General features: G+C 39.3%; 1 protein-coding gene across 4 annotated transcripts in view; it reads right to left on the bottom strand.

The window, feature by feature from the left end:
- slc8a3 (solute carrier family 8 member 3) overlaps positions 1–24,227 on the bottom strand; it is a 124,790-nt gene that overhangs the window by 12,477 nt on the left and 88,086 nt on the right. For 2 of the 4 annotated variants that reach the window (XM_008398963.3, XM_081603079.1), the window contains one exon: positions 3,231–3,248. The exons of the other annotated variants lie outside the window; for them this stretch is intronic. In XM_008398963.3, coding sequence (XP_008397185.2) covers positions 3,231–3,248 — 18 coding nt within the window. The remainder of the gene's footprint in view (positions 1–3,230; positions 3,249–24,227) is intronic. 4 annotated transcript variants of the gene reach the window in all.

Genomic DNA, 24,227 nt, shown 5'->3' on the forward strand with positions numbered 1-24,227 from the left:
TTGTTGTTTCATCCGGTTCTTGTCAGTTTCTACTTGATCTATCTGAATCCAAATTGAGCTGAAATTGACTCTTAGTTTACCATATGATTGGTAAAAGCAGTCTCTGCGCTTCTTCTCTACCTGAGTGCCAATAACGTTACGGTATTTAATGCAAATTGGCCATTCAGGAGATGGAAACTGAAACTTTGAATGCCAGCTGGAAAAACACTGTGGCCAGAGGCAGCAAAACCTGACCAGAAGCTCGCTTGATAAGATCCATCACTCTGCCGTAGATACAGCTGTGAATCTCGCGGGGCAGGTTGGAGGAGATGCTTTAATGACATGACTCTGGATCACATTAATGCCTGATTGATGAACACGCACATCCGCTGATCTGAAAACAGGCTTTGTTCTTTGGTTTCAATGTAGAGTATTTATTTATGCTGTGTAATAACTGTAAAAACTAAAGGTAACTACTTTACGGATTTTGCCTATCATGGGTTATTTTCGGAATGCCACCCCTAAGAAAAACAAGGGTTTGCTGTAAAAGTAGTATTTACTTAAATTTTTTCTACAGCAGGAAAAGTTTTATCAAAAAAGCGTAACCGGCTAAATTTCAAAATGTTGTAAAAACTTTTTTTTTTTTTTTTTAAATAAAAATCTGTGGGGGGAAAAAAACAGTCCATGCATCCTCATTCCAAACACATTCACTTAAAATTTCACTTTATGGTACATGTTCACATTATTTATTGACTGTATATCAAATATATTTAAAATTTAACTGAAGATATGACATAATACAATATATAATCAATAAAATACAAAGACTTAAATCACTAAAAGACTTTAGTGATTTGATGACTATTAGGTCATCAAATCACTACGATACCTGTAGGAATTTTTAATGTCCAGCAGGTGTCACTATTGAGTGACACAGCATCGACACAAAATCGATACAGTTTTGCTATGTGTCGAAACGATACATGACGCCTCATCTACCCATCACTAGTGTTAATGTTTAAAGCAAAAAAAAAAAAAAAAAAGATTATAGAGCACAATAAAGATCTTTTGAAAAACAGTCATCATGGGAGAGACAACAGTTCATGTCGAATTAAGCTGATAGTTAGATTTAGTCTGAGTTGAAAGTAATTTTCTATGGCATAAAAAATGACTCTTCAGTAAGTCCAGCCCTCAGTTACCATTTTCCACAATGTGAATTTCTTTCTGATTCTTAAAACAGAGATTCTCAGGTAACTTATCATTGTTATCAAACGCACACTTCACACCCAGTTGGCTTCAGTGACCACCGTAACACAAGATTCTATAGTGTGATTAAAAACAGTGAAAGCAGAAAAGAAGTCACCTCAGATTGCTACAGTGGTTATGGTTAAAACCATGCTAAACTCCATCTTTGGTTACAGTAGAAACAAAGTCCTACCTGCTCACCAGACCCATTGTCCATAAACATTTGGGGTCTACCCTGGTATTTAATCAGTAAACTGCTCAGAAACTTACTCGCTACTGGAAAAGGTTCCTGCATTTAAATCCCATAGATACTGATATAACTAAATGATAAAGCTTGTTCATTTTTAATAATAGAGCAGCTAACGCAGGCTGCATGAGGAATGAATGTTTATTTAAGACATCCAGACTACTTTGACGGCCACCCACCGACTTTCAACACACGTTAAAGATTAGTTTAAATTTGCTCATTTTCACCGTTTAGGAAGTTCCTACATCTGCCTATCACATATCCGACGCAGCCCAACTGTGAACAGAGGCTCCGAGAAGCTTTTGAAACGCACACAATAAGGAGCTCCACAACATCAATCCTGTGCTGTCAGACTCCATCAACAAGGAGTGGCTTACGGATCTGAACGCCTCTCATCTCTTCGTCTCTCTCCCCCCGCCGACTGAGCCACCTGGCGAGGGGAACTTGTCATCTTTTTATACGAGCCCCGAGTCCCAGCCTGCTGCTCTTTGCTGACAACACGCTTACCATTAAATATTAACACCACCATTAAAGATCACAGCCGGCCCTCTACTGATAGAAGGGCGTATCTGAGAGAGCGCGCGCACAGAGGCATGCATAAAAATGTCATAGCTCCTTAGCGCACGCACACACTTTAAAGCAAAAATCAATTCCACACCCAAAAGACTGTGTGCGCCGTCACCCTCACAGGATATCTCTCGCTCGTCCTAAAATTTTTATTATGCAACCTCGCTCTAAGCTGCGCTACATGACAAGGAGAAGGAATTTAATAAAAATGCAATCAAACGTAGGTAATTAAATTTCTAATTGCAAAAATGCTGAGTTAAAAAAAAAGAAAAGGTTATCTCACCAGTTGTCAAGTGTTGACTTGACAGGATAACATGGATTTCAAATTAGGCCCAAATCCAGTGTTGGCTTATTGATGCTGTTTATAAAAGAGTTGTGATTGATTTGCAGCATAAAGAGCAGCAAAAAGGCTGTTTTCAAAACTGATTTGGTTGCAGCTTATTTATGTTGAACACTGCAAAACCACAAAATCTTACCAAGAAATTTTGCTCTTGTTTCTAGTGCAAATATCTACTCTTGAAATAAAACTAAATGAATGAAAAACTAACTTCTCAGCAGAGGGAGGCATTTGTTTTAAGTCATCAATTCCATAATATTGATGAGAAAGTGCTAGCTCCACTGGCAGATTATTTCACTCCTAACATGGCAAAAATATCTTGTTATAAATTAGATAATCTGCCAATGTAACAAGAATGCTTTTGTCAAAATTAAGAAATTACTGACAAACTCTTATATCTTGTTGGAAAATTACTTGGATGTTCATTTTGTCTTATTTCAAGTTTAGATATTTGCACTAGACACAAGACCAAAATTACTTGGTAAGATTTTGTGGTTTTGCAGTGAACCTTTTAAATGTTTAACACAGAAACATCAAGTAAAATTAGCAGTGGCGTGCAGTTTGCATTTTGATGGGAAGGTGCTCAAGTATTAAGAAAGGGTAGCTTGTGTGGCTTTTGGAATGCTAGCTGCCTTAGTAGTATGAGATTAATTGCGGGTCACACACTACACTGTAAAAAAATTCAGATTTCAGAAGGGCACCTTTTGTTCAGAGGAAAAATGGGCCGGCACCACCTAGTGTCTTATCTCTGTACAACCCTGAGAAGTAGTAATTTCAAACCATTTACAGGCACAACCCACACATCACAGGAAGCAGGTTAGTGAGGATGCAGACAGAGGAGGGATGGTAACTTACCATCAGCTAACAACAGGGCTGTGGAGGAGAGAGAGAGAGGGAATGAGGAGGAATGGAAAAGCAGAGACCAATGGGAATGCAGCCAACAGAACTAGGAAGATACTAAAAAAAAAGTTGAATCACAGTCTAAACTGACCATTGGTTTGAGTGTAATAGACTGGTGACCTGTGCAGGGTGTTCCCCACTCAATGACCAATGGAGGTAGATAACACTTCATCCACCAACCCCACGTTTATGGATGTACAGATAAACTGCTGTTATGGTCGATAACTGATATTTGCCAATATTATATGTATTTTCCTGCACTTGGACACAGTGGAAAAGCAACCACACCTCCTACATTGTTCCTCTGCTTCAGTTAAGCACCCTGTTCTGCATCACTATCACTGTGATGCGACAGAACCACATAACCAAACCTATCCTCTTCCCTTTCTCTACAAACAGAAACAAGATGGAAACAAACGTCGGTTCTTCATATTTTTATTTTTTTTTTACACCTTAGAAAATGTATGGATTTTCTACAATTTAAAGGTGATATTTAAAGCTAGAAACGACATGCTTCCAATGAAAATTCAAAATTTATTGAAGACTAGAGAGAGGGAAGGTGAGAAGGAAAGGTGATTTAATGCAACCACGTGTTTGCGGTGCTCTTAAGTGTGTGCAAATCAGTTTGTAGAGTGATTTTTGTGAAATTAAGCAAAGTGCAATTAAAGAGAAAATGCAAGTACATAAATAATGTTTAAAAATACCGTGCAGCCTCACTGTTATTGAAATAGAAGGTTGCACATCAGTGTCTCCCATTGTTCTAAAGCTTAAACTCAACATGTAAATTTGCCTTTGATAAAACTAATGCCTGAATGCACTCTGTCATTCAGGGATATTTTGCCACTGGGCCATACACGTTTAATTTCACTGGAGCATTAGGTTGTGGTAAGAGGCACTTTTGTTGTTGTCTAATTAGTCAACAGGGGATCTGATTTTCTGTAAACATCCCTTTTATGACCCAATATCTTTGAAAAAATAAAGTGTACTGATGTTGACATCTCTGCTAAACATTATGAATGTCTCTTGTTTGTTCATTCATCTGTTGGGACTCCACAAATGATCTCACGTGCTCGTCGGCAAAGGATAAATCATGATAAAAAATAAGAAAGTGCTTTGAAAATGTGATCTAGAAAGATGTTTACAGTGCCTGGCAAAAGTATTCACACCCCCAGGAAGTTTTCACATTACAACCACCAACTTCAATGCGTTTTATTGGGGGGGATTTGACAAACCAACAAAAAATCTTTTATACTTAAGTGGAAGGAATAAGATGCACGGTTTACTTTTTGATGAATAAAAATCTGAAAAGTGTGGCATGCATCTTTGATAAGGCATTTTAAAAACCAAAGCGGTTTACCGTTCTCATAAACTGACCGACTCCTTGCTCAAACCTCTTTCAGACAGTAATCAACCACTTTGTTATCGCACAGACCGTCAGTTTGTCATCATTACTAGGTAAGCACAATAACTGCTGTGGGTGACTGGCTTAATTATTATTAGCGCTAACAGAACTGGATGATCTAAAGATGAATGTGGCAGAAACACCAGCTGAGTTTAGTCAGAGAACCTCCAAAACTAAACTCAAATCAAACCATCCTAGTTATAACTAAGTCATACTTAGTTATAACTAAAGTTGGCATCAGAGGGATGAAGGGATGGATGTTTATTTTATGTCAGTGGTGCAACATATACTGTGTGAAGTCCGACATTAAACTGTATTGAGACAAAGGAGAAAGGAACCAATTTAGCTACGTGTAAAACGCCAAGCATATCAAGAAGTATTTCCTTTCAAACACAATATGTGCTTTAAGAGAGATGTCTGCTGTAAAGTAATAAACACAATTCAGTCTGATAAAATTTTAAATGGGTTTTAATTCACTGACAGCATAAGGACAGCGTAGCACTTAGGCAGGCATGTTGGGTTTATGGGCCTCAGTATATGCTTTTATTCTTCTAGTGATCGTAAAAAGACTGACTTGTTGAAAAAAAATAATAATAGAGGGCTTTGGAATAATCTATAGTTCATTCCTGCATGCAACCATTTTGTCCCTATCCTTGTACTTCAATGTGTATCATTGACATTATCAAGTATAATTGCCTGCAAGCTTGTATGTAGGACTCATTTTACTGTGGGTAATGGCATCTAAAAATTTGAGTCTTAGAAGTCCGATGTTCTCTTCCTTATATTTTGACTTTAAGGAAGGAAGCAGTATGTTTCCCTCAAAGTATGACCTCAGTTGCTGTGAATTAACCTCTCAAAAGCCTACGAAGCCCAATATCTGGGCTTTCTCTAACTGTATTAACGCATATCAGTTTTTATGTCAAACTTTGATTATGAAAACAAAGACAACACCTCTCTCTTCACTCTGGCATTTAACATATAGAATAATTTTAACAATCATAACAAACCTAAAATTGATTTTTTTCCCTGATTGAATGCCAAAAAATTATCTGGCCTGAGCTGAAAAATTTAATTTTAATGTTTTATCTTTTGATCATGTCATTGTGCCCTGTATTTGGATTAATTGTAGTTCAGTTCCTTGTCATTTTAAATATTCATAAGGTTTTTTTTAAAAAACATGTATCTGAGTTTCTTTAACATGAAAAGTAACAAAAAATAGTTCCAAGTAAACCATCATATGTAATTGTACTTCATGACAGAAATTCTCGAAATACTCAAACCTGTTATGTAGAAACACGTGAAAAAGAAAATGACAATGCCATCAAAAGTCGCTTGAAATCAGAATTTCCGTACCAAAGAGAGAATGACATGAAAGGACTGCCTTGTTTGATCAGTTTTTCATTTTCATGCACACTACTTCATAAAATCATTCAACAATTACTGAGGAAATTAAATACTCAACACATCTGGGATATTTGCAATACTGCAAGACTGTTTTTCATTTATTAAACACTGTGATATGATTAATACGATTGCATCATATAGTTATTCATTTTTTTTGTTGGCTTTCCAAGTAACTGCAAAACAAGTGGTGTTAGTGCAGAATGCATAAATCATCAAGCATGAGGAATGCTGAGGTGCCTTGTGGGCTTTACTGTAAGCTGAAATTCTGCCTAGGGCATCCTTATGACCTTGGACCAGCTCTGCAGAGCAGGTATAAAAATAAAAACCTCATCTTGGCTGATATGAATTGAGCCATGGTCAATCTGAAACATTCTTCAGAAAAGTGCTTTTTTTTGTACCTAAAGACATAGGATATGAAACGGCCGACGAAGATACGAAAGGGTGCTGACCCATACACAGGATTCAAAGAAGTTTACATAGCAGATATGTAGATGTATACAGAAATATGACTGACTGCACATTGCCTCAAATCATGTAGGCAGTAGCTGCATTTCCATTACAAATGTGTGGAAAATGTTTAACTCACTAAACGTTTTCCACACAACCAATTTCACAATTTGTAGTGTTTCCAATTGATAAACTCAATTAAAATCACATGTAAATGTTCACGCAGTAAACCAATAAAACATGCCTCATCCTCCTCCTATCACTTCCAGTGGTCTTCGTCATCTCTCCCGCCAGTGATAGCACCGGGTTTTTGATCACATGACGTGCGCAATGCGAACTGTGTTTTCCGTTGCAGTTATGAGAAATACACTACATTTGATACAGCCGAAAAAAACCCACCTCATCCTAGAGAAAAATACGTCAGTTCTTGAAATTGCCATGTCTCGATTAAGCAAAATTATTTATGTAATTCCATTTTTGGAATTATGGTCAGTGGAAACATAACTCATGCTATACTATATGAAGAGAAGGTGGTTTAGAGCAGTGGTCCCCAAACCCCGGTCCGTGGACCGGTACCGGTCCGCGCAAGAAATAGTGAAATATTTCCATCCATCCATTTTCTTTCACCCTTGTCCCTCAGTGGGGTCGGGAGGGTTGCTGGTGCCCATCTCCAGCTAACGTTCCGGGCGAGAGGCGGGGTACACCCTGGACAGGTCGCCAGTCTGTCGCAGGGCAACACAGAGACACACAGGACAAACAACCATGCACACACACTCTCACACCTAGGGACAATTTAAAGAGGCCAATTAACCTGACAGTCATGTTTTTGGACTGTGGGAGGAAACCGGAGTACCCGGAGAAAACCCACGCATGCACAGGGAGAACATGCAAACTCCATGCAGAAAGACCCCAGGCCGGGAATCGAACCCAGAACCTTCTTGCTGCAAGGCAACAGCTCTACCAACTGCGCCACTGTGCAGCGTGAAATATTTCCGTTTTATGTATTATTTGAGTCTGGAGGATATTTTATTTTGAAAATCCTTTAATCGGATTCTCTCGGTTACTTGCGCGCCAACACTGAGGCCACAAGCAGCAAAATGAGTAAGAAACAGATCAGATGTCTTTGGAAAGTTTCTTTGCAAAGGGGAAAAGGCCCAGAGAAGAGACAGGAGAATGGATTTATCCCGGACCGGTAGGGGAGTCTCACATTACAAGCTGCTCTGCGTAACATGTGGCGACCGGCTGCTAATGAGGCAATGAAGCTTCAAACTGCTTCACCACGTAGAGACCAAGCAGGCTGTGCTCAAGCAACACGTCAGGTGTTATTGTCTCTCATCACTCCCAGATCGGACCGTCTCGTTGCAGAGAAACAAGCTCAGGGCTCCCGTCGGTCAGTATCGTGAGTTAAAGTTTTCACGAAAGTAAAATGTTCGTTTTTGTGGCACATCTGTATCTTTTTTTGAAGGGATATGTAAATGTTACCATAGCGACCAGAGTCAGAGCGTTTGGGCAGTGGTCGAGAGGAGATTAGTAGAGCTTGAGTCTTGTCTGGTTTAGACGGAAAGATTTAAGAATTGTTGGCCGATTCTCCAAACCTCTGTGACCACAGAGCTGATAAAAGTCCAACAGGTTCGATCGGTTCGTGTCTCCAGCCACAAGGCAGGAGCAACACGAACCGATTCTAGTCACGAACATCCCGATTCCAGAGGATAATCCAGTAAAACCCCCAACATAGCGGAAATTTAGAATAACCAAACACGGATGACGATGTAGAAGCAATAGTGATAGTTTGTAGACTCATTTGAATAAAAGATGTAACAAAAAGAAAAGGCGGTGGGTAAAAGACGACGGGAGCAGCCGCTCTATTTGCTGCACTATGATTTGGAGGTGAATATGTTTTTTCATAGTTAACATTTTTAACTGAATAAACATAATAATGACCTTTAGAATTAATAATAAACATTTCCACATATCATCTCCGATATCCACCGGACTCAGTTGTGCGATATGTCAGCTGTTTGGGATTCCCCTCTGTTCTTACGTCACCGTGCTTTTTGATTGGCTACCTGTCACATTCAGCAGGTCGTATTCTCGTTCCCAGACAGGAAAAACCTCACAGGCTGCGATAAAAACTCCAAGACAACCCAAATTGGGTATTTTCAGGATTTAGCGGGAACACCAACACCGCCCCCCACCCCTCCTGGGCCGCAAACAAAATTTTCCAAGTCTTGACCGGTCCGCGGTAATAAAAAGGTTGGGGACCACTGGTTTAGAGCGTCTACCAGCTGCACTCGCAATCAGTCCAGTGCTGTTAGTCTGCCAGTAATTTTACAACTGGAAGGGAAAAACAATCACCTGAAGGATGTAATTAGCAGGTTGGAGGACTGCGTGTTTGTTGGCGTTACACTTTAAGTGTCATCATCTCACATCTGGGCTCTGAGTCTTGGAATCGATACAGCGCCGATCTGTGCTCAGCTCATTAGGACTGAATCATCATTTGTCTTATCAAGGCTGTTCTGACTAGGATGGAGACAGACCTGGGCCCGGGTGACGGTTTGAATATAAGTCAGTGGTGAAGTCCGTTTACTTGTAAACTCAAAAAATCTTAACAGCTTGATTCCACTGAGCACTTTGTGTATGCATAATTTATACTTTAAAGAGCAGTACCTGTGTTTAACATTTTATTTTAGATACGAAAAGTCTTTTTTGAAAAGATACAAAAAGAAATAAATAAAACCACTTTTTAAAGGAACATAATCGTTGAAAAAACTGAAAAAAAATTTGGTTAATGGATCAGACTAAAGAAAAGTTAGAAGCAGGTCTAGGTGTTTGAACCTATAGTAGTAAAAAAAAGTGTGCCTCAGATTTAAAGTGCTGTGCTGTAGCTGTTTGGATACTAAAGGGGAAACCACAATATCTAGCCTCATGGTGGCACTGGAGTAACTGGGAACAACTAAGTTTTCATCTTTAATCTCACTGGTAACACCATCTCAGAGAAACGTGTGAAGGAAACAAAAGGAAGGCGCAGGTAGAAAGTCAGAAGATTCGTGTGAGGAGGGATGAAAGGACGGGAAGAGATGAGATATCTTTGTTTTTTCAGATCCAGTCATGGATCTGACATGGACCGGTGTTATCAGTCTTCGTTAATGAAGCTGCTGCATTTCTGAAAGTACTTACAGACATAATGTGGCCCTACATCAACACATTGCAAAAATAGGCAGACATGCAAATTGAGACCGAAAACATAAAAAAAAAAAACCACCCCAGTCTTTCCCGCCTCTGAAGTTGATGTGCTAAAATAACATTTCAGGATCTCAGCTGCAGCGACCACCGAGGCCAACTTATACCACACACACACACACACACACACACACACACACACACACACACACACACACACACACACACACACACACACACACACATCCCCACTCACACACACACCGCTGAACCGAGATGACTAAGACGGATGCTTCAGCTGCCTTTATTATCTTTCAATATGCAGCCTGTGTAACGCGTCCATCATCTTGTTATGCCATATCTATGTTTCTGACAGCGCGGATTCACAGAAAGCCAAAACGCTGAGAGCGCGCCATGCTTCATCTTTTGAAGCGGCACAGCCAGACGGGGTAAACTGATAATTTCACCTGAATGCCGGGCGATTTTGCCCGAGCAATTCATGGCTGAAAAAGTCGTGTTTTTAATCTTGCCCATCTAATTAAAGCTGCGGCGTGTGGCATTTTGACATCAATAGATCTTGAACTCATTCATCTTGAGATATTACAGTGATTACAGTAAACAAACATAGTTGTTGCCAGGAAAATTGGCAGTGTCTTGCAACGCTTTTTTTTTTCTTTTTCTGTGAAACAAGGAATTGACTCCTGTGGTTTTACTCTGAGGTAAAGAATGGTAGCAAGAGTTGGCAGTCCTCCATTATGGAATTGAATTTAGAAGACTTCAAAGGGGCAGTATTATGTGTTTTCCTGCCACATCAAATCATTTCATAGCACAATTAAGTAGCTGTTACCTTCAATTGTTATAAAAATGCTTTGAATATATATTAGAGATGTGCCGATCAGGTTTTTTCCTACCGATACCGATCACCCGTGAGGGACGATCACCGATACCTATCACCGATACCGATCACATAATTATTATTATTACTATTTATTTTTTTTTTATCATAAACACTACCGGTTACATTATGTGGAAAAAGGAACCATGAATTTAGACTAAAACTTGTTTTTAATAACTTTTTCCAAGAAAAAACCAAAACAGGCATTGTGCAAATTATCCTGCTATCAGTAATACTATCTTTACAGACTGAAAACATATGGAGGCTCTGAAAAGGCTAAATAAAATCTCACAACATTGCCAAAAAATGTAAGTATAAAACTTAACATTCAAAGGCAAATACAGGATCCATTACAATAAACAATCCAGAGTTACTGAATGAAAACTTACTGATAGCATGGCGGCAAGCTGGTTACTGCTAGTTCTGAGTGGCTGTTTCTGACTAAGCGGAGTAATTATGCAGAGCAGGGAGGAGATCGATTATTTTTTAGAGATGATCTGTCTCATGTTAGGACAGCGAAAGTTTTAATACCTATGTAAAATGTATTTTTTTAGGTTAGATGCTGCAGCTTTAAACAGAGGTTCGGTGTGAGAGTCACTACCAAGTGGAGCAGAAGCGGGTCCGTCTGTGAAATATTACTACCTGTAGCGCGTAGCAGCGGTTCAACAGCGAGAGCAGAACCAGCGTCTTACATCGCAGCTAGAAGACTTAAATAATTTTGCCGGTTATTTGTTTAGCTTTCTGACCGTCATGCTAATCCGGGTGAGTGTTTGTAGCTGTGGGCTGCTTTACCTGCCATCTGATCCTCCATATGTCTTATTTACTGCAGTGAGCCTCGATGTAGCCAAACTCCGTCAAGTATGGCATTGTTTTTATGTCGTATTAGCTTCTTGTGTTGATGCATTTTGACGTGCTTCAATTTTCCGCCGCAAAACACAAACTTTCCCATTCACTCAGTGCGTTATAGTTCCACATCGCTTAGGATTTGTTGCTGCGCGTTTGCGTAGTGTGAAGGAAAGAGGAGACCAGCTGCACAGGCAGGCTGCGAAATGAGATGCAGGTGATCGGTTTGTGTGATCGGCAACAAGAGCCAGTGATCACCGATCATGCACTTTTTCATGGAAATCGGCCCGATTATGATCGGTGGCCAATCGATCGGCACACCTCTAATATATATCAAATATGACGTAAAAGAAAATTGACTTTGTAATTTAATGCCTTGAAGTGTCTCTTTAAGACACTCCAGCTCTTTCTGAAACTCCACCTTCAGGAAGTCAACACTCCAGGTATGTTTATGATGAGGGAACAACATTACAACATGATGTGAAGTCAATTTTACATAATCCTGCCCCTTTCAATGATATCATCATTGAATATCTAATATCACCTGACGTGTTTTGTAGTAAACACTTGATATTTTATATGGTTGAAACTAGAGGTGTGCCGATCGATCGGCCACCGATCATAATCTGCCGATTTCCGTGAAAAAGTGCGTGATCGGTGATCGCCAATCACGGTCTCTTGTTGCCGATCACACAAACCGATCACCTGCATCTCATTTCGCAGCCTGCTTGTGCAGCAACAAATCCTAAGCAATGTCGTGTGGAACTATAACGCACTAAGCGAATGGGGAAGTTTGCGTGTTGTGGCGGAAAATTGAAGCACGTGGGGTGATGCAGGTCAAAAGGCATCAACACAACGAATCTAATATGGCATAAAAACAGAGTTTGGCTACATTGAGGCTCACTGCAGTAAAAAAGACATATGGAGGATCAGACAGCAGGTAAAGCAACGCACAGCTACAAACACTCACCCGGATTAGCATGACGGACAAATAACCCGCTAAATTATTGAAGTCTTCGAGCTGCGATGTAAGACGCTGGTTCTGCTCTCGCTGTTGAACCGTAGCAGCGGTTCAACAGCGGTTCACCGTAGCTCCATCTATTTCACGGACGGAGCGCCGCTTCTGCTCCACCTGGTAGTGACTCTCACACCAAACCTCTGCTTAAAGCTGCAGCATCTAACATAAAAAAAATACATTTTACATGCGTATTAAAACTTTCGCTGTCCTAACATGAGACAGATAATTTCTGAAAAAATAATCGATCTCCTCTGCCTCCTCCCTTTTTTGCATAATTACTCTGCTCAGTCAGAAACAGTCAATCAGAACTAGCAATAATCAGCTAGCCGCCATGCTGTCAGGAAGTTTTTATTCAGTAACTCAGGATTGTTTATTGTAATGGATCCTGTATTTGCCTTTGAATGTTAAGTTTTATACTTGAATTTCTTAGGCAATGTTTATTTTGACTCTTTGCATTATTTAGCCTCTTCAGAGCCTTCATATGTTTTCAGTCTGTTAAAGATAGTATTACTGATAGCAGTACAATTTGCAAAATGCCTGTTTTGTTTTTTTTCTTGGAAAAAGTTATTAAAAACAAGTTTTTGTCTAAATTAAGGTGAATTCATGGTTCCTTTTTCCACATAATGTAACTGGTAGTGCTTATGATAAAAAAAAATAAATTATATGATCGGTATTGGTGATCGGCCCTCATGGGTGATCGGAATCGGCAGGAAAAGACCTGATCGGCACATCTCTAGTTGAAACCAAATATTTATGTACACTTTATAATTAGACAACCTTTAATTCACTGTCTGTATTAAGTCAAGCTAAGTGTTTACTGTTTTAGGTAAACACTAGTAATAGTACTAGTGTTACCAGTACTATTACTGGTGCCCAACTCCAGATACTTGGAACAAATCACTGGGCAGAGGTGCCATAACTTTCTCCTGCTGAACAGAAACAAAACTGAAGTAATTATTATTTTTGGACGTAAATTGGAACGATCTAGAGTCAGCATATCTACAGGTAGAAACCATCACCAAAATACATGAATGATCTGCTGTTGTTGAACCAACCCTTCCAGACCCTCCAGGTCTTGTAGGTCTGGTCTACTTTGCATCCCTAGAACTTGAACCAGACCTGGAGAGATGCACTGTAAATCTGGAACAAACCTCCAGAAAACTGAAATCTTTAACTCAAGGCTAAAACTGCACCTGTTTAGAGTTGCCTTTGATTAGCAGTAAGTGAAAAAATGATAAACATATTTATGTGCATTTGCTTGATGATTTTGATGATGGGCTTTGACGAAACATGTTTATTTCATGTTTCATAATGGGTCAGTGTAGGATATTTTTATGATGTTGATTTGTCTTGTTGCAGAAATATGCTATACAGATAAACTTGACTTCACACCGAAGTTTAGTCTGATTCAATTTCAGACAGAAAAAATATTGTGTTGTTTTATCCAGTGTATGAAAATAGCTGTTTTCAACTGTAACATGCAAAGAGAGAAATATGCTACGGTAACTAGTTCTTCAGGTTTTAGCTTCTGTATCTGTCTTGATCTTTAAATAATGGCTTGTTCAGGAGAGCCTGCAAACCCCCAACAGCCTGCCTCGAAATACTCTAGAGATGCTTCTAATTGACCCATATGCTGCGTTTCACTGGGGATAGTTTCTCATATTTACAAGAGTTTCCTTCCACTCTCTGATGGCTTTCTTTAGGGACCTTTCCTTTTCTTTGTCTGGATTATTCAACATTTCCCCCCCGCCTCTTTAACATCTTGAGCTTCAGACTCTTAATGTGCCTTTCTTACTTTTGTTGATTAGTCTGTTTGTCGATTCATCTGTTTTCTGTCTCCTGTTCTTACTCATAAGAAGTATGATCTTTCACATTAAGCAGCAAAATTTTAAGATGTCTAAAGACTTTAATAGCAGACAGAGATAATCCAATACAAACTACATTTTTCAAATGATTTCATTTATTAGGCTATGGTATGTAACTTTTTATAAAAACATAATTTTTACACATTTGTTGAAACTAGAGGTGTGCCGATCGATCGGTCACCGATCATAATTGGCCGATTTTTGTGAAAAAGTGCGTGATCGGCGATCATTGGCTCTTGTTGCCGATACCGATCACCTTCATCTCATTTCGCAGCCTGCCTGTGCAGCTGGTCTCCTCTTTCCTTCACACTACGCAAACGCTCAGCAACAAATCCTAAGCGATGTGGAACTATAACGCACTGAGTGAATGGGGAAGTTTGCGTATTGCAGCGGAAAATTGAAGCACGTCAAAATGCATCAACACGACAAAAAACAATGCCATACCTGACGGAGTTTGGCTACATCGAGGCTCACTGCAGTAAAAAAGACATATGGAGGATCAGATAGCAGGTAAAGCAGCGCACAGCTACAAACACTCACCCGGATTAGCATGACGGTCAGAAAGCTAAACACATAACCCGCAAAATTATTTAAGTCTTCGAGCTGCGATGTAAGACGCTGGTTATGCTCTCGCTGTTGAACCGCTGCTACGCGCTACAAGTAGTAATATTTCACAGACGGAGCGCCGTTTCTGCTCCACCTGGTAGTGACTCTCACACCGAACCTCTGTTTAAAGCTGCAGCATCTAACTTAAAAAAAATACATTTTACATAGGTATTAAAACTTTTGCTGTCCTAACATGAGACAGATAATCTCTAAAAAAAAAAAAATCGGTTTCCTCCCTGCTCTGCATAATTACTCTGCTCAGTCAGAAACAGCCACTCAGAACTAGCAGTAATCAGCTAGCCGCCATGCTATCAGGAAGTTTTCATTCAGTAACTCTGGATTATTTATTGTAATGAAACCTGTATTTGCCTTTGAATATTAAGTTTTATACTTGAATTTTTTTGGCAAAGTTGAAAGGTTTTAAATTGGAACTTTGTATTATTTAGCCTCTTCAGAGCCTTCATATGTCATCAGTCTGTTAAAGATAGTATTACTGATAGCAGTACAATTTGCAGAATGCCTGTTGTGTTTAGTTTTCTTCTTGGAAAAAGTTATTAAAAACAAGTTTTTGTCTAAATTAAGTTGAATTCATGGTTCCTTTTTCCACATAATGTTACCGGTAGTGTTTATGATAAAATAATAATAATAATAATAATAATAATAATAATAATAATAATAATTAATTATGTGATCGGTATCGGCAGGAAAAAACCTGATCGGCACATCTCTAGTTGAAACGGTCACTATGTTGTGATAGTGTGGTATTAGATAATCTATGAAAAAAATTAGCTCTCCGAGGGCAATCTAGAAACAACCAATCAGAGCCAGCAGACAAGCCTTAGCGCTGTCAATCACCCCTCAGTGTGGCGCTGCTCATCCCCCCCTCATCCTCCTATTGGGCTCTAGTTAGCATAGCCACCAATGACGATGAATAAATGTTTTTCCTGTCACGGTAAGCCGTTTCTCCGCCACTAACACATTTAGTAGCATGTACACAAAGTTGATTGACAGCACTAAGGCCCGCCTCCTGACTCTGATTGGTTGGTTTTAGCTGAGAGAGGTGCGTTTCTTCAGACAGCAGTCGTAGCTCAGGGAGGAAATTGATCTTTTCACAGATTATCTGTCTCATAACAAACTGTCACGAGATGGTGACAGCTTCAAGAAATGTTTTAACAAGCATGTAAAAAAACATTCTTTATAAAAGTTACAGAAATATCCTATGTTTTAAACATCAGTAAACTTTATTTTGGTAGGTTACTTGAGTGGAGTTTGTTGTTGGTTTTTGTCTGCTTTCAGTGGACACTGTGTAGCTTCTCATAAATGATTAAAATAATGTTTCAGAGCAGAAGTGCTCGATAAATGAAACTATTAACAAATAAATTTGTGGCTAAATTTAAAGCCTTTTTTTCCAGATCAAACTCCAATAAAGCCGTACATCTGACAGCAGAAACTCATTTAAACAACCAGCAGTTCGACTCGTTAGATTTAACAACTCTGCAGCTCACTTGGATGTCAATACAGACCCTTCTGATAACTATCCATTTCTACTTCTAAATTCAACTAATGGCATTAGCAAAAATGTTAGCAGGATAGCCGACAATGTGGTGTGGCTTGTTGACATATTTGTCATGATGAAAACAATCAAAACTTAAGGCAGAAATTTAAATTAATGGTTTAGAGATAGTTTCTGAGCCCAAAACAACGTAATGTTTTGTCATGAATACGGAAATGCTGGGGGGGAAATAAAATAAAATAAAAAAATCCCAACACCATCATATTTTCTCTGCCTCTCTACTCGACGCTTTAATTTCCTGCCCCTCCGTCTTTTTCCTTCGGCCCAGACGCCGGGCGGTTCCGAGTGGAAACCGGCGCCTCGTTCTTGTTAACGGTCTTGTTTATTCTGTGGCCGTATCAGCCTCTCTGCCGTGTCAGCGGCAGGCAATTACAGAGCAGATAATCAGCCCTGATAATGTCATCAGACCAGTCCTTCCACACAAATCCACGCGGACGGGTTCTCACTCGCCTGCGCACAAATGAACGCTCAGGTTCACAAGTTCATCCAGCAAAAATGCATCTGAGGCAGATTTTTCTGTGGAGCCGTCCTTATAATATCTAGAGAAAAAAAACCTGAAGCTAATTTAGAAATGTTTGTCTTCTTTTCTGATGCCACTCCATTCATCAGTGTTTGGTGTGTGACTGGGGGCAAAAATACACAGACTGCACAATGGTTTGTGTATTTCTGCGTTTTGGTTTAATCAGGAGGAGACAATGAGGACACACATTTCTTTTAATGACTCTTTTTGCAATCTGATGGAGACACATACAGTGCTGTGGAAAACTATTTTCCCTTTCTTACAGATTGCCTTTTTTTTATTACAGTTAATGATTCAGATTATCAGACTGATTTTAATCACAGGCAAAGATGACCCGAGTAAAAGCAGTTTGACGAAACACAAAAACTGTCCAAACCAAAGTATTCCCATAAAAACTAGAGCTATGTTAAATCTTGAATTAACTGTAATTAGGCCTGTCACGATAACAAATTTTGCTGGACGATTAATTGTCTAAGAAATTATTCTGATAAACGATAATATTGTTTCAAGACCTTTTGACACTGATTTAATGGAAATGACTAATAATGCATGCAATTTCCTTCCATAGATGTATACACTTTATTTTCAAAAGAACACATAACACTGGAACTGATAAACAAAATAAATAAAACAACCAAAAACAAAAAGGATTCTCAGTCTCCATTAACAAAAAACGTACTTGAATAAAAACTAAACAACATAAAGCCAAAGTGGAAATAAATACTGCATTCAACCAAAAGAGTGCAGATTATGAAGTCTGTGTTGCCCTTCAGTAATGACTAGATTTAAATAGAGAAGATGGGCACATCCGACTACCCAACGCAATAGTTCACACTACACAATTTTTTGCCCCTATTTTCCCCTTATGACAATCTTAGATGTTGGCCGATCTAAAATTGACGCTGGTGATTTCGTAACCGATCATCCTGCAGTGTGTGGTGTGTGAGGGTAGATCGTCGTGGCCACTCCGATCTAAATCAGGGGTTTTCCCCGACTGGGAGCTTAACGCTGAATGACAGGTAGCCAATCAGAAAGCGAGGATTCTCCTCCGCGCTTTCTGAGGGGAAAATACGGAGGGGAATCCCAAACAGCTGACACAGCGCAACCCGAAGTCCAGCGGACATTGGAGATGATATGTAGAAACGACATTAATATTTATTCAACATTTCGTGCAAAGAATATAGAAATGACAAGGGGGGGAGTTGGAGCCAAATTGCTACCGCAGTTGATAAACCCGGTAAGTTTTCAGATGTTCTTCGTTAACGTGACATAAATAGGTTATAATGATTTTCATTCAGTCAGGACTTTACGCTGACTCTAGCCACATGCATCACAGGTAGATTCTAGTAAAGCATTGATTAATGCCTGATATTAAAATTAGTTAACTGGACTTGTAGCCATTATTTTGTGACCTTGTGGCTGGACACCACACGGCACGACGAACCCGATCGAACCGTTATACCTAGGATTTCTGTCTGCTAATGTGTCTCTCAGGTTTAGAAAATGGGCCGACAACTCGTGTAGTGTGCGCTGGACATTACACTACGGAAATGAGGAAGGGAGGGTCAGTACAGAGCACCGGAGCTGAGCCTTTTTTCAATCAGTGTCATCAACAGAAAGAAAAGAGGCAGGAAGAGACGATAAAGCCGATAATTAAAATGAGGTCAATAGGTTTAATTTATCGTGCAATTAATTGATTTATAGTTTATCGCGACAGGCCTAACTGTAATGAACCGTATTTTAAAGATTCAGTTTAAATAGCTGCTCTACTGAGTGCAGCCGGATCTGTACAGTCACACTTAAGCAGAACCCGTCTGGCAACTGGAAGTGGATTAAAAGATCATCAGTCTGGACCCTAAAGTAAAGAAAATCATATTTTGGAATGCATGAATGTTTTTAGATCTGGTGTAAAGCGAACACATCTGTAATTTTAAGTAACGGTACAAAAAAACTGACAAAAATGTACCACATTAACATTTTTACTTTAGTAAAAGTACTTGGTTTTGATAATACTTTAGGTACTGAAGGTAAAAGTTGAAAGTACCTGGGATTAAATCTTCTTAAGTAAAGTACAGATACATGAAAAATGTACTAAAGTACATGTACTTCGCTACATCCCACCACAGTCCGAAGCACATCAGAAGATCTGCCTCTGAATCCAAAATAGCTGCTTGGACGGCAGTAAATCTTAGCTAATCATATAAGTACCATTTATCCAGGCTTTAAATGCTAGTAATATATTTGGTGATGCTTGTAGATTAATGCAGCGGAAAATGTTTTAGGGGGCATTAAGATGCTCTGGAAAAGTCATTAGGAGCTACAACTGAGCTGTTCCTGCACCTAAATAGATGATCCAGTCAGATGCATTTAAAACCATGTTGTTGAGATGGAAATGATGAGCAAACACTCGCTTTAAAGCAGAAAGACACCCGCTAAGTATTTGTTTACCGAAAGATGAGTGCTGTCAGTAGTGTCAAAATTTTATCTGATTAATCATATATTTTCATACTCTGGAAGCTTTAAAAAAAGTCATTTTGTTTTAAGTATTAATTTATAAATGTTAAGAACTTGTGCTTTGGTGGAAGGATAATTCACCTTTACAATAAGTACATACCACCCTGGTTTTCCAAACGACCATCAGTGAAATTTACCGCTGAGCACACAAACTCTCCTCGATCAATTTTTCACCCATGTTTGTTACTCTGGATCGTTGACCGCAGTACAAGCCTGTGTAATGCTGCTTTGAACTAAGTAAACCTCTGCAAAAGAGAGACTTTCTGATCAAAATAGGTAAATTACTGTGTTACGCAACATTAACACGTTAAACTTTTTAGATCATTTGCATGCATTAACATTGACAGCCTTACACAAGATATGCCAATCGTAACATTTAGCAACAATTTCGCATGTTTTCATGTAGCCCTAGCATATAAATCTCAATTGTAATGCATTTTTTCTTGGGTTTTGTTGAGTGTTGACCACCAGGAGGACAAGCTAACAGAGACAGAGCGTCTCTAAAAGTGTGATGTACTGCGTCTACTCCACTCTCCGATGTTACCCTGAGTTCTGATGAACGGCCCTGCTTGGCCTTCGCTCTGCACACAGACAAACCCAGAGGTGCCGCCTGGTCGTCTCATTGACTTTTTATAGATAAACAGAGAAGAGGGGACCTTTGTTATACACAACATTAATATCAGCCCAATGATCATTTATTTCCCACTAAGGTCTGGGGAAGTAACTTTTGTCTCTCTAAACGCTTTCATGTTTCCCCCCCTCTGGGTACGTGACAGTCTGAATGTGAATATTTATCATGATTATTCAAAGAATTTGGTTCCTAATTGAGACATCCTTATCCTCGGAAATAACGGAACTGTGCCACGGTGTTAATATAAATGATTCAGAACTGTTCTACACAAAAATGATTAACGTATTATTCATTATCAAGCAAGAGTTAGAAAACGTAGTTTACATTCGGTGCCTCAGTCCTTAAGCACTTGGAGACTCCAGCTTTTTCTTTTAATGTGATTGATTCAGCTGCCTTGTTGTGTTAGCAGAGTAAACTGCTATTCAGACTATGCGCTATACACTGGTATTTCATACCCAGCAGCTCTCAGTAGTCCACATGCAGCTGTTAAAAAGCCAGGTTTTCTTAATGTAAAAAAAAATTAGACCAAGAAAATTATTTTTTGCACATGTGTCACATTTATCAAATGAAAAACAACCAAACATGTCGGAGCGGAAAAAAAGTGAAATAATCCTGTTGTAAAAATGTACAGACCCAGATATTAATATTTCATAGTGGCACCTTTTGACTTAAATCTCTTTACCAGAATGTTTCAGCATGCCACAGCTTGATTAGCTAGTATTCTCCCATTGTGCTTTGCAAAAGAATCTTTCAATATCTAAGACGTTTTTTTGTTCAGAGTTTTCTTCAGGACACTAGCAATTTTTTTCTGCGTTCCAGTTGTAGTGGGAAGTTGGGAATTCCAACCAGGAAGTCCGAAAAATCCACTTCTCATTCTGAAAGTGGAACAAGCTCCAGCTATCCCCAGTTACGATTTGTAAGACTGACTTGGCATTCCAATATGGCTGCTCTTTGCATCAACACTAGTGAGATGTGGTGGAAACAAGTTTATTTTACAAGACAAACATGTAAGAATACATCTGGAATCAATGTTACATGTAATGCCTTCAAGTCTAAACTGAATGAATTAAAGGTGGTGTTTACTTATGGAGAGTACAGGTTAAACGATGTTCATAAGAAGTACTGTGAACAATGGCTACTTGGGCATCACCCTCTTGAAACCCCAACTCCTCAGACTATGTTTGGTGGTATGTTGTTTCCTTGGACGTGACAACAAACCCTGCTCAGACTTTCTGAGGCTCTATTCCAAGACTTAAATTATCCATTCATTCTTAAAGCTGCAGTATGTACAACAACCAATTAGAACCATGATTAAGGTCTTATTACTGTCAGTCACCAGGTGAACACGCTGCTCAATGTGCTAATGACGGAGGAACAACTTACTGTTCAAGGAAAACTGTTTATCCACCATTAGTAGTGACGATGCTAGAGCATTTCTGGCAGACCCTGCTACTACAAAAGCCGTAGTGTAACAGAGAGCAAAGGGGAGGATGGAGAGCACATACACATGCATGATTAAGAGCGCTAAGACCCTCCTCCTGGCTCTGATTGGTTGTTTAGCTCTGGGAGAAGGCAGAGGAGCTTGACTTTTCACAGATTGTCTTATACCATCAAGACATGGTAAAAAATATATTTTTTAGAAAAGTTACTTACTGTATCTCTAAGGCGGATAAAAAACATAAAATCTCTTCATTTTTACCTTTTTCACCAAACATCTTAGGGTTGTGGATCAAAACTAAATAGTATTGAAGACTGCTTGTATTTCAGTCAATTTCACAAAAACCACAGCTTCACCTGCAGCAGAGGAAGCCCTGATCATGATTCTTCCACCACTGTGTTTTTCTGTCATATTCAGTTTTGTTTTTGTCAAACTTCCCAGTCAGGATAAGGTCTACAGATATTAACCAGGCCTGGTTAAGAGTAGAAGATTTACGTGTTGCGACCCCATTCCTTAGTGTGAACAATATGGAAGACTGAGAAATTATTTGACTCGTTATCTACAGTCAAAATCCCATTGATGGAACTGTTTCTTGGGGCTGTACTGCAGCAAATCCAACCCCAGTCACACTCAGCAGCATGCTAACCGGGGTCATACCAGGAAGTCATCAGCCATTACACTGATGGGCTTTTTTAGTTTAAGGAAGGAATAGAGGGGTTTATAAGGTCAGCACTGACAACAATGTTAATGAGTGCCCCTACCCCGCTGACCTCCAACCAGTGCTAGGACACACCCAACACCGTGGGCGCCATGGGCATGTCAGGTAGTAGCATTGATCATCCATTGCTCAGTGATGAGATCAGCCTCCACACACCTCTCAGTGACAATTAGTGCTGCTCGTCACAGATGGTGTGGGTTTTCAAAATAACCTCACTGTCTCCACCTTCAACATCGTTTTTTTTACAGCCTATTTCTGTCTCAGCCTCAACCTTTCCCTCTTTACCTCTTCCAGGCTTAAATTCAACAAGCCAATTCAAACCCATTACACCTAAGCTCCCCTCCCACCCCCGACAGAGCGCAGCATCCATGGCAACTGTTACCAGACAACTACCTCGCTGTGCATCTGCCTCCACAAACAGGCCTGAGAGATGCACTGAAATGTTGAGCTGCATTTTGATGGAAGCGTTCGTGTCGTTCGCTAAGTGACGGGTTCTGTCCTTCAACCGCAACCCGCGATCTGGAGGGGAGCGCGCTCATAACGGCTCGGATCAGAACACGCCGGCGGAATAAAACAGGTTTGTTTAAAGCGGCAGCCTGACGAGTCAACACACACTGCATTCTGTGTGACCTTCAGTTGACATTGGCTTGACATGGTCACCATTAATTTAATAATGTCCTGTTACAGCCTTCCTATGTTCGTCATGTTAAAGTCCAAGACGAATGGACCAAGGTCAAGATTATTAAGCAAAGCAAAAAGTCAATACAATTCTTAGCTTATAGTGAACAAGCAGCATTACAAAGTCCAACGGACTCATGAGACAGGTCCTTGGGAAATGTTAAAAGTATGGCTGAAATGATTAGTCGGATTATTTGTGATGAATCGATTACTGAAATAATTGGCAACTAATTTAGTAATCGGTTAATCATTAACTGAAATATACAGACTCCAACAAAAAGGCTGTTTAATGAAACATCATACTCAGATAAATAATTAAGGCAAAATTTTATAAAAAATTTATACATTTTTCATCTAAAATAAACTGTCTGTAAATCTGTTGTACACGGAATGCCTCCAATGGCAATTTTAGCAGTTCAGAAAATCAGACTAATCACAGGCATGGAAAAAAAAAAACGAGCTGTATAATAAGCATAAACTAAAGTTACACTGATTTCTATAAAGTTGAGCGGACGCTCTGCATGAAGATGAGGGCAAACGGAGAAGAATCTGCAAGGTTATAATCACAATCAGCGATAATTAAAGGGAGTGTTGATGCAGTTCGTCCCGCAACGCAGCCGCATCGCCGCATTAACATTTAATTGCGTGTTGATACAATCAGTGATGCTGTGACAGTTCGCTGTTCTCCAGTAAAACAGGAAAGAAAAGTGTTTGAATGCAATGGAATGACACCCAGTAAAATATAGCGCGTCAAATGATTTGCTGCTCAGATTTTGAGAATATTTTGCGTGTTACAGTATAAACCTTAGTGTCTGTGGAAATTGAAATTAGTGCCAATATTTTTTTATGCATTTTAAACCTATATGTAGTAACTACTTTTGCTTAAATTGGCTTTTTTTTAAAAAAAATAAGGAACGTCAGATTTATGCATGCAACCCATTTGTGTCACACACAATATTATTTGTATTTAGACCTGAATTTAGTTACAATTTAACAATTTACCACTGACAGGTTTAGCCATTAATTAGAGAATGTTATGAAAGACGGTTCAAAGTAGATATTTACATACACTTTTAATAGATAACACCTTTTTCTCCCAGTATAACATTGATACCGACTCAAGTTTTCCTGTTTGTGGTCAGTTAGAATTACCCAGCATGTTTCTGTTTGCTAAGTAGCAGAATGAGAGAAAAATTTTAAGAATTTATGTTTTTGTTGCT

This window comes from Poecilia reticulata, chromosome 22, assembly GCF_904066995.2.
Source record: "Poecilia reticulata chromosome 22, P_reticulata-male-v2, whole genome shotgun sequence".
Classification (NCBI taxonomy): domain Eukaryota; kingdom Metazoa; phylum Chordata; class Actinopteri; order Cyprinodontiformes; family Poeciliidae; genus Poecilia; species Poecilia reticulata.